The sequence below is a fragment of the Gobio gobio genome (assembly GCF_949357685.1).
Source record: "Gobio gobio genome assembly, chromosome: 3".
Classification (NCBI taxonomy): Eukaryota; Metazoa; Chordata; class Actinopteri; order Cypriniformes; family Gobionidae; genus Gobio; species Gobio gobio.
Window position 1 is genome coordinate 20989606 of NC_137099.1, and position 16574 is coordinate 21006179.

Here is a 16574-nt window from a genome sequence, read left to right on the forward strand (position 1 = left end):
GAGAGGTAAATAAATTAATATAATCGAATATTTAATCTATATTCATATACCTCTCTTTATTTATTTATTTGTTTGTATAGATAAATGAGCATACCCACCCAGATAGATAGATAGGTAAATAAATTTATATAATCGAATATTTAATATATATATATATATATATATATCTATATATATATCTATCTATCTATATATATATATATATATATATATATATATATATATATATATATATATATATATATATATATATATATATATATATATATATATATATTAGTGGTGGGCCGCTATCGGCGTTAAACGTGAGACTCTTATCGGGCGATAAAAAAAATATCGCCGTTAATCTATTCTCAAAGTTGGGTTGGGAGCTGGGTCTATACTACGCAAGCTATGATGACTTTCACCTTGATATTTTAGCGCGGATGTATGAATTGCGCTGTAGGGGGCGAGAGAACGAGTCTTCGAACCTGTGTGTATGCCTACTAGTGTTGTCAAAAATATTGATATTTCGCTATGTATCGATACTGAAATATCTGAAACGATACAATACTCATTTTCTACAGTATCGATATCTGCTGCGCTCTCCTCTCCGACCGACAGCGAGTTGACATGCACCCGCCTCCTCTCATTCAGTCCGTTTAACGGGTGTTCTGCTGTTAGTATTGGTGTGACCGGTCTGAATTTCGCGCGGGGTTGCACATAACGTTAATTCTACTAATTCCTGCAGATTTCGTGCTCGCATCTGAAGCGCACACACACACACATACCGTAATAAAGCCGCCTCTGACATACAAGTGCAAAAATTAGCTCCTTTTTCCATCTTATTAATGGTCAAATACATTCAAAAATGTCTCAATACCCATCTTGGTGAGTTTTAACGTAAACACAGTCGTAACCAGCTCACAGGAACAGTGTTTGGGATCCATGCGTGCGTCAGGTCTTAAAGGGACAGAAGTTATTTATTATTCAAACTACAAAAAGACAAACTATCACTTACGAGGATACATATGAATGCCTTCGGCAGAATTCAAATGAGCCATTTTAATCTAGATTAATCTTGGAATTAATCTAGATTAATCTAGATTAAAAAAAATGATCTATGCCCACCACTAATATATATATATATATATATATATATATATATATATATATATATATATATATATATATATATATATATATATATATATATATATATATATATATATATATATATATATATATATATATATATATATATATATATATATATATATATATATATATATATATATATAATGTAGGTAGATAAATATGGGTATACAGTATAAACAAATAGAGAGAGAAAGGTAATCTATTAAATATTTTCTGAAATCAGACCAAAAAGATCTAAGATAAAAGACAGTCAGGCAATAAAGAAAATGCAAAATACAGCCGCCTTAAAACTCCAGCTCATAACATCTGAAGACTGTAATTTCCTCTTACACCTGTGTGCCTCAGCCACACTCAACAAAAGCACTAGAATTTTCCACGGAGATAGCTGGCAGAGAAACATGGATCCCTGTGGAATTTGTGTTTGTCCTAGAGCTTCATTCATGGCCGCAGATTTGTTCAGCGAGTGTAGCTAAGGATAATGACACACACTGCAGGTGAACCGATTGTTCCAGACTTTGAGTCAGGTCATGCAAAAGTCTGGTTAACCTGCACATACTGACCTCAATCCCTCCCTCAAAGGACAGATAAAGTGAGTGTGTGGGTGTGATCTTGCATAAATATGGTGTGTATGTTCACATGTGTGTTCCTGCATAAGTGCACATGCATTAGCTTACACACTCCCTTTGCCCCTTCATTCTTTCACACATTTTCTCACTTTCTCGGTTTCTTTAAGGTCTTTCCTAGAGGCCTTTTGCTCTTTGTAAGGTGTGTGGGTGGTTCGCTAGCATCTCCATCTTTGCTTTGCCCTCATGCAATGCTTTCTCTATGACTGCACTACACTTTTTTTTTTGCGCGACTGTATGTGTAAGAGACATTCTTTCTGCGCTTTACCTGTCGGCGAAGAGAAATTAACCTATCTGCCTGAAAGCTTCTTTCAGTCTGATTTTCGAAAGCACCCCACTGAGTTGGACTTCGAACGGTGTGATAAAAGAAAAGGCTTTAAGTGAGGGAGTGTATTTACACAAGTGAACGTGACTACTCATTTGTCAGAGCGGAAGTGCATGTGTAGAGAGAGAGGGAGATCAAATATCAGTATATTCTTCATGTCAAAAGCATTTTCAGCTTACAAGGATAGTTTACCCAGAAAAGAAAATTGAGAAAGCATTTACTTTTTTATCCTCACTCATGTCATATCAAACCTATATGACTTTCTTTGTACTGTGGAACATATACAAATATTTTGAGGCTGGTTTATACTTGTCAAATGGCTCCAATGTTGTTTGGTTCCCAACATTGTTCACAGACGGCAGTAAGTCATACAGGTTTGGAACATGAGGGTGAGTAAATGTTTATGTATGAGAGGATTAAAGGGATAAAAGATTCTATGAAGTAGTCAGAATAACCCAATTATGACAAATAAAAGATACACACAGGACATTTTGCCACTTGGGGTATCATACACTGCACTTTCGTGGAGTGATAGGTATTGTAATTCTTATTTATTGTAGTTATATTTGACTGGCTTACATCACCACATAAAAAATGTCTTGCATTTTAAACCATGCATGTGTCAATTCCTAAAGTAACCAGACAAAATTAGTCAGACTTTGTCCTGGGAAATTTTTGTCCTTTTAAATTCAGTTAATGTCATCATGTCATATGTATTCATTATCGTCCATTTCATTGTGATGAAATTGTATATAATTTTAGTCAGTTAGAACATTTTAATCAACAATGTGTAGACTTTTTTTGTCAACTGTATGTTAAAACGTGTTTTTTTCACGTTCAAAAAAACCTTAATAGTCAACAAAATTACTGACAAAAATGTTTGTCAGACACTGATTGTTAGTTACTTAGTTTAACGTATTCGCCAAAACCTATGTTTATGATTTTGGTAACTGAAATAAAAAAAATATATAAACATTGGATGGGAAAACGTAACTTAAATGAAATGTTGCCTTGGCAATGAATTGAAATAAGTTGAATTACTAAAATTAATAAAAAATTTAATTAAAAATAAAGCTGTATAGAAAAACTATAAACATGACAAAAGTACACAACAAAAGTAAAAAAAAATAAAGAATTAAAAGCTAAAAATATTAGTATTTGAGTATAATAGAATATAAATAACACTAAAATAACACTGCACATGGTGAGTGTTAATGTTGGACCTTGGGTGTGCAGGTAGTGTGAGAATGGGAATTGCTCTAGCTGGCAGGCAAGCAGAAAGAATTGTGCTCAGTACAATGCTGACAGCTCTTGTTCTGGTGTAAACCACACACACACACACACACACACACACACACACACACACACACACACACACACACACACACACACACACACACACACACACACACACACACACACACACACACACACACACACACACACACACACACACACACACACACACACACACACACACACACTCACACACACACTCACACACACACAAAGAAAGACAGACATATTTCTGGAAATATCAGATCTCTGTGTAAGATCCAATATCTGCATTAGCTCTCTCTTTGTCCTCTTACCACAGTAGTTTTAGCTCACTGTACTGACAATGTCAAGAGCACTGGCTGCTGGGATAGAAATCAGCTCAGGTAATTAGAAGTCTACGAGCCACCTCTGTGCCTTTGAGCTCTGCTCTGCTTGTTTAATTGGAGTGAAAGGAGGATATAGCTGCAATGATTCACAAGGCCTGCTTTCCTCTACTCCTTTCCACCTTCCTATCAACTTTCAGTAAGGCCCTACTTTTTTTAGATGAGAAAAAATAATAATAAAAAAAAAAAAAGAAAACTCTGGGTTGTTATACAACAATGCCATGCTCTCTTTTCAAAGGGTTTAACCCAAAGTAGGGGAAGCTTGAAAAGAAATGGATACTATGTCCAACGACTTCCTGTCGTTTCCTGCCTTTTAGGCTCCCGCAGTTGGCACAAGGCACAAAAGGTTATTAAGAATGCAAAACTAAAGCGAGGTGCAGAGGGAAAAAAAAACACAAATCGCTCCCCCTCCCTCTCACTCATTCCAGTGGATAAAGTTGCAGGGTTTTAGAGGCTTGTGAACATATCCACCGGCACACCTGTCCTGCTTGTTTACTGCTAACCTACGGATTTCACACACCAGAAATCTCACTGATATTCAACCCAGCCGAGCGAACAAAGTCCATAAATGCGTTTGACCTCTGACAGAATCTTTGCATATGTTATGCAGACATAAAATGAACAATGGGATTTGCCATTGTAAAAGAAACTTGTGAATATATTAGTATAATAGTATAGCTTTTTTCCGCCTCAATGCTATAATAATTGCTCCTTTTCCTATTTAACATTCAGAGACCATTGTAAGTAAGCCATTTATAGCAACCAAGGCAGTGCTAGAGCTAGATTGGAGCCAGAGCCTAGTTTCAAATCAGTTCTTTGTTTCCACACCTAAAGCCCCAGCTCCGAGCCAGGAAAAGTGGTTCTAAAGTAGCACCAAAACATTGCTGGGCTAGAACAGGGCTAGAAGTAAGAACCGATTACGTCAGGCACTGGGGGCGGGGTCAACAAGACCAACAAAAACTTGAGATCCGCCATTGTTGAAATAGCAGCTAATGGAGCTAACAGCTGCTGCTCGTTTGTAATCTCCGTCTATACAAATTACGGCGAACTGCATGAATGCGTTGGATTCGCTGTGTTTTCGTTGTGTTTTGATGCCGATGTAGGATCGTAAAGCCATGTGAATCAATAGTAACGCAAAGTTTGCATTGTTGATGGAAGGCTTGTTCGCAGCGGTGCTGTGCAGACCGATCGCCGTATGATAATGAGTCCAACGAGAGCATATGACTCCTTATGCTTTTGATTCACTCATGTGTTTTTTTTTATATATCATACGTGGATCGGTCTGCGCAGCGCCGATGCATCTCGAACAAGCCTGGTGTGTTTGTGTTTCCCGCTGCCCAGGGTTGCCAGGTTTTCACAACAAAACCCGCCCAATTGCTACTCAAAACAAGCCCAATCGCGTTTCAGTGGGGCTTCCCCGGTAAAAATCACATTTGGGGTAAAATATGTGTTTTTTTGGCATGGTTGCCTACTAAAATTCGCATTCCCGGGGCTATGTATCACATAATTGGGGTCGCTTCAACCCGCGGACATGAAAAACAGCCCGCGGCAACAGTGATGAAGTAGCCCAATTCTGTGTGAAAACCGCGGACTTGGCAACACTGCCGCTGCCTCGCTAGCATTGCTGAGAAAGATGAGACGTGTACAGTGATGTAAGACATGGCTCTGTTGTGGCTCTCAGCATGTGGAAAAGCAAACGGTTCTTAGAAGGCTCCTCAGTCGAACCAACTTTGAACTGGGACTAGCCCTGGCTCTGAACTAGCTCTAGCACTGCCTTGGTGGAAAAGGGGTATGAGTGACCCGACATTCTGAATCAACCAATGTTGTGTTGGGGCAGGACTAACTGCATGAACACTAGAGTGCTGAGGGGATGACATTTTTATAGTCTAACCCGGAAGTTAGCAATAATAATAAGTTGAAAAAATCTCAACAAATAGTAGTAGTAGAAACAATTTACAAACAACGAAATTTAAATGTTTGTACAACTCCGCTATTTAGCTATCTGTTCAATACTTCATAAAATTACGGTTGAACCACTGGAGTCACATGGACTATCTTAAAAATGTTGAACTTACTGAACTAACCCTTTAACCAAAAACCCAATAAAAACAATGTATTGACTTTAAGACAATGGAACTGAAAATTACAAAATGCTAACTCATTTCTGGGTTTTTGGACTCTGTTCCTGCAGCACTCTATAATCATAATTTTTGCAATTCCTTTTGGTGCCACTAGTGGTGCAGAAGCACCTTATCCTTAAAGGATGGGACAGATACTTTTTGCGGAAGTGTGCCATAGTCCCGCCTTGTGATGTAGAAAAAAATCAATGCTGCAGTCTTAATGCGAACATGACCTTGCGCACATATGCTTGCACAGAGGCAGGAATGCAGTGATTTAGTGTTGTAAATCCAGGTCGTCCCCATGCATGAATGAGCCATGAGCTCTGGAATACTCAAATCAGAAAGAATGTTTTGAAAGAGACATTATCTGCCAGGGATTTGTCTCTTTATTCTTGTTCATTCTCTCTCTCTTCCTGACCCACACTCTAAATGGAGTTAGTACACCGAATAGAGCGGAGGTCTGAAAGCTCAGTGTTGGTAATCTCAGTCACTCTCAGATAAGAATTTCCTACCATCAGCTGCCCCATTTGCAGGGGCCTTTAGTTGCTAAATGCAGAGACTGAGCTGAAGCCACCGGACGAGACTGATGGGATTTATTCAGATCATGTCTGCTTTATCCACCAATGATTTTGAGAGGTCCTATTTTGAGAAATATGAGTTGAATTGAATGTTACTGTAAATGCCTTTAACAGGTCCTTTATACCGTTATTTAATGTAAATTTGTATATAGTACAATTAGTTGTGGGAAACAAATTTATTAGTAGAATAATCTAAAATATTTCAGCATTTGCATGTTTGTGACTTATCTAAGCACATTTTTGTGTGTGTAGTGTGTTTTTGATAGGCTCTATTGAGTGTTCTGCAGGAGGTTAATGCTGTAAGGCTAATGTGAGGCATTTTCTGCGAGACACAAACCCAGAAAAGACTCCTTTCTCAACCTCAAGTGTTGCCCTTCTATTGCTCTCTCAGCTCTGAAATGGCTGCCATTCACACACGCAGTATGTGTTAGGATGAGGAGGAGGGTTAGGGTCCATTTGGGAATGTTGCCCAGGTCTGCCCACTGTAGAGCACATCTTTGTGCGTGCACTCATTTATCTATGTAGCTGTGGCACGGACTGTTTTGTGCTTGCTAGTAGGCCTTGCAAACATTTTGTATGTACATTCATCTGTGTTTAATAGCACTGCATGTGCGCTTCTTTAAGTGTGTGTGCTTTAACGTGTGTTCGAGACCCTTAATGAGGAATGTGGCACCTCAGTCTCAGATACGAGGTGTTGCATTCCTGTCTGCTAAACGATACCTCTTCTAAAGTCCATCAATGGCCTTCCGTCTGAGTGAGGGAGAGTTCAAGTGAGCCAGAAAGAGAAAATAGCCCTTCTTATTTTCTCCCGAGCAAAAGGGTTTTAGAGGAAAGAGTGTCATTTACCCAGGCACTTCGATGCTCTTTTTTGCGGTTTTCTTTATCATTTTATCCTTTCCTTTTGTCCAGGGCCAGTGTGGTGGCGCTATCATTATATGTGAGATTTCACTATGGCTTTATTGTAGGAGTACAGTGGTTAGCAGAGAGGATTTTAGCTGAGGGTCTTACGCTCAGCGAGACAAACGCAAGCTGTAAGTACCTCAGACTACGCAGACAGATCAAATAGTGAAATCTTTGGGCAAAATTAATTTGCTTTCTCGAAAAAAACGGGGGTAAACATCATCTGATGACTAATGAAATAAGGTGCCTGCAAAGACGACGTGATTCATCCCAGTTTGCTAATGTCCCCACCAGGCTTCTTAACTAGCTTGACTAGAGTTCCTTGGTCAACCAAACTAGCGTTAAAGGGTTAGTTCACCCAAAAATGAAAATAATGTCATTTATTACTCACCCTCATGCCGTTCCACAACCGCAAGACCTCCGTTCATCTTCGGAACACAAATGAAGATATTTGTGTTGAAATCCGATGGCTCAGTGAGGCCTGCATAGCCAGCAATGACATTTCCTCTCTCAAGATCCATTAATGTACTAAAAACATATTTAAATCAGTTTGTGTGTTTACAGTGGTTCAATATTAATATTATAAAGCGACAAGAATATTTTTGGTGCGCCAAAAAAAACAAAAAAATAGACTTATAAAGTGATAACCGATTTCAAAACACTGCTTCATGAAGCTTCGAACCGTTATGAATCAGTGTATCGAATCAGCGGTTCGGAGCGCCAAAGTCACGTGATCATGATCCGAATCATGATTCGACTCGCTGATTCATAACGGTTTGAATCTTCATGAAGCAGTGTTTTGAAATCGGTTATCACTATATAAGTCATTATTTATTTATTTTTGGCGCACCAAAAATATTCTTGTCGCTTTATAATATTAATATTGAACCACTGTACTCACATGATATTTTAATATGTTTTTTGTACATTAATGGATCTTGAGAGAGGAAATGTCATTGCTGGCTATGCAGGCCTCACTAATCCATCAGATTTCAACACAAAGATCTTCATTTGTGTTCCGAAGATGAACGGAGGCTGTGGAACGGCATGAGTGTGAGTAATAAATTACATTATTTTCATTTTTGGGTGAACTAACCCTTTAACGAAATAAGTCTCTTTCTTTCTTTCTTTCTTTCTTTCTTTCTTTCTTTCTTTCTTTCTTTCTTTCTTTCTTTCTTTCTTTCTTTCTTTCTTTCTTTCTTTCTTTCTTTCTTTCTTTCTTTCTTTCTTTCTTTCTTTCTTTCTTTCTTTCTTTCTTTCTTTCTCCACATTTGCTCCCGCATCTCCTAGCTTCATTCTTGTTTTTCTTTTTCCAAAAATGGCTGAACTGTAATTTTCTTTGGCTAGCTTTAGCCCGCGATGCAGGATACCACTGTTTTTTTGGCCTGGGAAGAAATGGATTGTGGGTACGAGCATGGGCGTCTCTTATGCATGTTCTTAAGGTCCATCCAGCAGACGTACACCTCTGCAGTACACGCATACGCTCACGTGGAACGATATCTAGGGGAAGGGGGTTCATTTCAGCCGAGAGATTTGTTTTAGCTTAATATGCCTCCCTCATATGCAATATATATATTCATGTGAACTCATGAAATAGTATTTAAAAAGCTTCATATCTGCATATTCTGAACACTTAACTCCTGGGAGACATGTAAACGTTGCCTAACTTATTAACTCAGAATATTTGCCATATATTGTTTCTTTATAAATCCTAACAGTTAGAAAAAATATATTGCCTGTAAATTCCTGTAAAACTCTGTTAAATATGCCTATTTAATGTTTTTTTCCTTTCTAGTCAAGTTATTGGTCTATAAACGTAGCATTGCTTTTAATATAACGTTTATATTAGTGTAGAGTGTAGAGATTTTGATGACTGCCCGCATTCAGAGTTTATTTTCATTCCCATGTATGACTACGAGAGCCAAGGAGAGAGAGAGATGGTTTGCTGCCTAACACAGTTTTGACCAGGAGCAGGAGGCGTGTTGTGGCCGGGCTATTTCTGCTGCTTGCATGTGTGCCATTGATGGCTTCTGGTTTCGGAAATCCTTTTTCTGCACTAATCAGACGTGGTGCGGTCGGCAGGCGTCTCTCGTGTGGCCGGGGCTGGCAACGTCAGCCGTGTGCTCTGCCCCATCTAATGTACAATTATACTGACGGAGAAACACAAGTCTGCTTATTATCTGCAATCGAGACGCTCTTTACAGAAATGTGTGCTCATTTGTATTGTTGTTCGATCTGCCTGTTTATACACTCTTCTCTTGGTTCAGCACTTGAATTCACTTCCAGTTGAATTTCCTTTTAGCTCTGACTCTATTTTGCTGCAATATAAAGCAAGGGTCTCGAGAGAAATCTTCAGAAACCCACCACAGAAAAACATACACCTACTAACAGAGTCACACAGAGTAAACGCAGTGATGGTTACATTGTCATTTCACTTCTCTTTTCAGTGTTTGAAGCTGTTTATAATGAGTGTTGTGTGTTTAGTTGAAGGTAGTGTGTGAGGTTTGTGTTGTCTGTTTTCGGCAGTGTGAGTGTGTGCTTAAAGCATGCCTGTTTGTTCAGCTTTAAAACAGTCCTGACACAGGCACATTGCCATTTTCTGCAGTTCTGCATTTAACGTTTGCGTGTGGGTTTACCTAACAAGATTGCTCCCCAAGTTAAATAAATCTGACAAATCAGAATGTCTAGGTACATCCTCAAAGATAAAATGTTATTATTATAACAAAAATTGAGTATAAAAAAAACTTTTAGTTTAGCCATGTCAAAATCGTTGCACTAACTGTTTTTCTTTGGATCACGTTTTAATGGGATTATTAAATTGTGCTCATCTGTTTGCAGGTCTGGTTACCACCACGTCTCGGAAGCTGGACAGAGAGCAGCAGGATGAACATATTTTGGAGGTAAAAACACCTAATATACATCCACCTAGATCACATCCACTGATGTTTACAACACTCTTCCTAAGAGCAGACAATCACACTACTAGAAACGCATATTTAGAGAGGTCCTAAAAGGTTCCTTTTTTCTAAAAATGTAATGTTCTAGGTTAAAGTTATCTGTGGTGTGCTGTTGATTACCACAAACATTTATTTCTTTAAAACAACATGTATAGAAATGTTCTTGCAATTGAAGTCTAACGGGCAGCTGTTGTACATGTGTTACTGTTCAAAAGGTTATGATCAGTATGATTTTTTAAATGTTTTTGAAAGAAGCCTTTTGTGATCAACTAGGCTGCATTTATTTGATAAAAATACAGTAAAAGAGTAATATTTTGAAATATTATAATTTAAAATGACTCTTTCTGTTTTAATATATTTTAAAAAGCATTGCTGAATTTTGTGATGGCAGAGCTGAATTTTCAGCATCATTACTCCAGTCTTCAGTGTCACATGATCCTTCAGAAATCATTCTAAAATGCTGATTCGTGCTAAAGAAATATTTCTTATTGTTAGCAATGTTGAAAACCATTGTGCTTAATATTTTTGTCTAAACCATGACTTTTTTTCAAGATTCTTTGACGAATAGAAAGTTCAAAAGAACTGCATTTATTTGAAATATGAATATTATATTTTAACATGCCAAATGTGTTTACTGTCATTTTTTCAATTTAATGCATCCTTTCCAAATAAAATAATTAATAAAAAAAAAAAAAAAAAAAAAAAATCTTACTGATACCAAACTTTTGAACATTGGTTTATAATAAAATAATATAATGTAATTTCTAGCAACTTATACACATTTTTTTCTTCACAAAAGCTTGCCTACTTTATTGTTGAACCCTGTTTTGTAGTTTAACCTACAAAACTTTAACCTAGAATATTATGTTAAAGGGAACTCCTTTAACATAAAAAGCCTAATAAAGGTGAAAGAGTAAAAAACTTCAGCATCTATAAAACTTCATGGCACAAGCCACCAAACTAAACTGTGCACGTGAGCGGACTGCATTTTCCCTCCTCCATTCCTTCCAACGTGCTTCTGTGGGGATTTAGATATCCGGTGTGTGTGGAGGGTAGGTGTGTGTGTGTGTGTGTGTGTGTGTGTGTGTGTGTGTGTATATGCGTGTGGGGGTTTGCCTTTGTTCTCTCTCAGTGTACCGTCTCGGGATTAGGCAGGCCAGAACAGGAAGCGTCACCCTGCCCAGCCAAAGTTTATACTTGTGGGTTTTAATTGAGCTGCAAGCTTCTCTCACTCTCTCTCTCCCTCTTTTTCTCAATAACTTATTACCACCCTCTCCCTTCCTTCCCCAAAAACCAACCACAGTTTGCTGATACTTCAAGTTGTGCACAGAAAACTTCATAGATTGATGCTCCTTTAATTATCATTGTAGGTTGTGCAATTCAAGGCCTGTGGCATGTCGTTTAATTAGGCAAATTTGCACCAGCCTTTCCCAGTTCTTTCATGCCCATTTCTGCAACTCTAATTGTTTGTGTAAATGACAGGAGGGATGCGGACAGGAAATAAAACCAGGGAGGATGGTACACCCTGCAGCATGCGCTCATCCAGTGTCTGTCCTCCCTTCTTCTCTCCATGCCTCAGTGATGTGAAGAGCTCCTCTTGACTTCAAAGCAAAGCCTGCTGACCGATAGACAGTAGGCTTGTAATTAGCTAATGCCAACAATTCAGCTAAATATTAGTAGTGCCAAGATCCCCTCAAGGTTAAATCTGTTTCACTGGTTTTTAATTAACTATGCTTTTTATTTATTTATTTTTTAACTGTTGAGATTGGAGTTTGGTGGTGCGTGTAGTTTCATTCGACTTGGATGCCGTATTTCGGCTGTCTTAACCGTAAGGAGCTGTAAAGAATGCTTTTCACCTAACATTGTCTTTTACCCTTTCAATTGCAATTTTAAATCGAAAAAGCAAGGCTGCATAAATTGGTGGCTAGCCTAATCACATTTAAAGTCTCTATGGGTTTTTAGTAGATACAAACACATCCACATTGGAATTTGAGCTATCGTATTTTTTAAACATTAAAGATATAACTGAAGCATACTTTCAGCTTTAGTACAAACCATCTTCCATTAATAATAATCTGCCTATAGGACCCCAGGAGATAGCTTGTTAATAATGCCAGATCAAACAAAAACATATAAAAATTATAATTTAATAAAGCTATTTCCTGTTAATGTGCCAGACTTCCAATTTATTAGCTGCTGATAACCAATTTCAGTAAATGGTATAACTATTTTCGCAACAAACCAGTTTTTATGATAAAAAAAAAAAAAAATGAAAATAATATAATAAAAAGCAGTTTGCAGACATTAAGCAGCATAAAGGACTGTTTTTGTACTGACACCGGAAGTTGGCGCTATACTGGTAGACAGGATTAACTGGCAGAAATTTGTACCGGTAGAGGTTTTGGACTATCGTCTCTCTTGTGATTACGCTCACGTGACGTTGCCGTACTGTGCCATCACGAAAGCTTATCATTTGAAAGCGGTTTTAAGCCTTGCGGTTTAACAACAAGCGATTTTAAAACTTTCAAGCGCATTAAGCAGCGAAAGAGGGCTCATTTTGGCATGGTTTGGAACGCACACACCTGAAACGCACACATAAAGCCACTCCTCATAGAGCGTGCAAGTACTGAATGTTTTTTTTGGTGCCTTATTTGGCTTGAATGGTCAAATATACACTTTGTGAGTATCCGTGCAAACAGTTATTTATGTTTAAGTGAACGTACAAAAGTGACAGAAGCCTAATATATCAGTTGCTGTCTATGCCATTAATGTTAATTAATGTATCTAATTTTCTCTTGACTTAATTGCTTTTGTAACTTTAATAAGAAATAAGTTGTTCCTATTTTATAACTAACTGACTTGTCTTCAGTGAGCTTGAATTTTTATTTATTTTTTATTTTATTTTTTTTATACTTATTAGTTATTAGGCTAGTATTAGTTTTTTGTGATTTAATGAAATTTTAATGGTTATAATGGAAAATTTAAAAATGTTATATAACAAAAACTTTATTTAAAGCAAAAATAACTATTGTGATATATTTCATTAGTGAAATAAAGATTCAAATCATGATATAAGATTTTGGTCATATCGCCCCCCCCCCCCCCCCCCCCCCAATACCGGAAGCCTTGCACATTCAAGTTAAAAAAGTGCCGTGTCTGCTCTTACATCAAAAATAAGGTGGATAGAATTAGTGAGCAGGCTAATTAACAAAAATGGTTAACAAAATACTAAGCTAGTGCTAAGTGTTTAGCCTGTACATTTGTGATAATTTTGTTAACAAGATCTATGACGGAAAATGTTTGTTGAGGACCTTACTTGTTAGTGATTAACTGGTGTTAGTGATGAACTGAAATTAATCTAAAAATGGATCTTGGCTATATTATTTGTGATTGTGGTTGCAGAATAAATGCTCTTACTGTGGCTGTTTTTTTAATTGAAAAAGTTCTCCCAAAAATGAAAATGCCGTCATCATTTTCACACCCTCAAGTTGTTCCAAACATGTATGATTTTCTTCCTTCTGCTGAACACACAAAAAAAATATTTTAAAGAATATGGGTTACCAAACAGTTGATGGGTCCCCCTGACTTCCATATTATGGGAAAATAATCTCTTTTTTTTCATCTTCTTTTTTTTTGATACATTTCTCTTGTTCGAAGCAACTGTCTTCTTTGTTCAGACACCACCTTGGACTGTTATGATCTCGTGTTTAATTTGATTACCGCGCTACTTTAGACCGGCTGAGGGAAAGGCTAATAAACAAATGACCATCAGTCCAGTCACTGTTCACACGCATTCTTCTGGATCCAGTTTCTCCTTTTCTTCCTTGCACTGCTCCGGTGGCCCACTACAGTAGCCATGACAACCCTGGCAATTTGGGATTTTGGCCGCTGTTTAGTCAGGGGTCCAGATACAGGAAGTTCTTTATTGACATCTTTCCTCCAGGGGTCTTGTCTCACCCACCCTCTCGCCCAGGAGTCTGGCTGTTTCTCTCCCAGGGGCAGTGCAATCCTGCTGGGCACAGCACTGCAGGGGACAGGGGAATGAGCTGGTGCTCAGGGGTTCGCTGAGGTTAGTTGGAGGCAGAAGATACCTGGGGGCTGGGAGGGGCAGTTATACGAGGCCAGGTTGAGGGCATTTGAGTGTGTGTGTGTTTGTGTGTGTGTGAGAGAGAGATATATGGGAAAGAGCCCTGCAAACTTTCACACACACTTAAGAGCTGGGAAGGAAGGTGTAAGGTGCAAATGCTCCTAGAGGGGGAAGGGAGAGAAATTTGAGAAAATAAAGAACAGAGAGAGAGAGAGCGCTACTCTGGAACATGTTGAGGCATGCACAGCATGTCGGATAGTCTGCCCTGTTGCTCTTTGAACTTCTAAAACCAAACTGGAAAATATGCCCACGAAACACTTAAGTTGATTTGCAAAGAAATTTAATTTATTTCTGGGAATACACCCTTGAGTGACTGAGGATGTAGGGCGTTGCTTTGCCTGTTTTCCAGGCATCTGAAATGCGTTACTACCTTGCCTGTGCTGAAAGCTGTGAACAAATTTCTAATGTTCAAGATGCTTACACCTATTAGTGGTGATTCATTTAATTTCTGTTCAGATTTGTTCACTGATTCATTCACAGTCTCATTGGCAGGTTACATCATTACACCAGTATGTGGAGACAATCCTTTTGTGTGTTCTGAGTGAGTCATTGAATCATTCAATCAACAGATTCAGCTTTCATAGCTCTCAACAACAAACAACATACCCCCTTTGAGTCAGTCAGCAGAATCTAACACAAACAAGATGCCTGATTTATCTTGTTCTTGAGTTCATTAATTTCCTTTTAATGAACAACATGGACCATTTAGCTCTGTTCACAGTCTCCATGCATGATATAGAGAGAATCATTCACTTAAGATTAGTTCAAAAGCAAATTTGTCCACAAATGAAACACCACTATCGCTCGTAATTAAGGGATTTGTAATCCATCCCGCTATGAACGTGATTGATAGCATAATGGTAGCTTAAACAGTAGCACATGGCGCTAGCAACACAGAGGTCATGGGTTCGATTCCCAGGCAATGCATGAACTGATTAAAATGTAACTCTTTAGTGCAATGTTAGTCGCTTTGGATCTGCCAAATGCATAAATGTAATCAGGGTTTTTCCTACATTGAAAATTTTTTGGCGGCCGCCAAAACAAATTGTTGTCCCGCCAAAGCCTTATTTGATGAGTTATTGTGATTTAGGAGTGATGTAGAATAGATGCTGCCCTTGCGTTAACTGAGTGTCAGAGAGAACGACCAGAGAGCTCCTCCCCCGCTCGCACTCTCTCTCTGTCTTCAAAATAAGCATTCTTAGCTTTCTAATATTTCACATATTGCGTTAATCAAAATCAAAAGGTCGGAAGACCGAATCCATGTTGCACGTGGCGCTATCAGACGATGTTTTCCTTTAATTACCGCTGGGTGTGAAATGCGCTCAAAAAACATTGACTGATTCTCTGACCAGCTGACATAAAGCATACTTTCAATAAACGTGAAACAAATCCTGTCCGGTTATGAAGTGTTTTCTGTGTGTTGACAAATCTTTCGCGATGTTCTAACAGACGGGATTCACACACAGCGCGTCAGCCAATGTCCGATTCGCCACATTATGACTCCTTTGAACCGAATCATTTTAACGACTGGTTAGAACGGATCAGTCCAACACTGAACTCATGAATCAGTTGAATCATTTACTCGGAACACTTGAAATGAGAACACAAGTGTGCTTACCCACTTTAGCAAGAGTGGATAGTAAGAATTAGCTTTAATCATCCACAGTCTTTCAGCTTATTTATTTGGACAATGTGTAGTAAAATAAATAGCCTAAAATCATTTAGTTTAGACTGGAGTGAACCCAGAACAAAGTTGTGGTTAGCTAGCTGATAATTTTATGAAATTGTATATAGCAGAAAATTTGGCTATTTGTTCATTTTTTAATACTACTTTTTAATATTGATATGATTATATACCAAAACAACTATCAGTAAATAGTGTAAAAATGAGGAACAAAAACAAACATCAAGGTATCAAAATAAGATAAGCAAAAATTACAAATTTTATTTGAATTTATTTAAAATGTTTTGTCAGTATTGCACTTGCAGATCACGTGGGTAGGGAACTTTTTTACTGTGCGTGCGTGTGTGTGTGTGTGTATGGATGACCATGTCTGTCAGCCACCACCGAAGACCATTTTTGACCCAGGAAAAACCCTGGTAATGTAAATGCCGTGTAAGACTGC

At 38.1% G+C, this 16574-nt stretch overlaps 1 protein-coding gene across 2 annotated transcripts in view; it reads left to right on the forward strand.

The window, feature by feature from the left end:
- Nucleotides 1–16574, forward strand: part of fat1a (FAT atypical cadherin 1a) — a 114552-nt gene that overhangs the window by 35137 nt on the left and 62841 nt on the right. For both annotated transcript variants that reach the window (XM_079813568.1, XM_079813569.1), the window contains exon 4: nt 10183–10244. In XM_079813568.1, coding sequence (XP_079669694.1) covers nt 10183–10244 — 62 coding nt within the window. The remainder of the gene's footprint in view (nt 1–10182; nt 10245–16574) is intronic.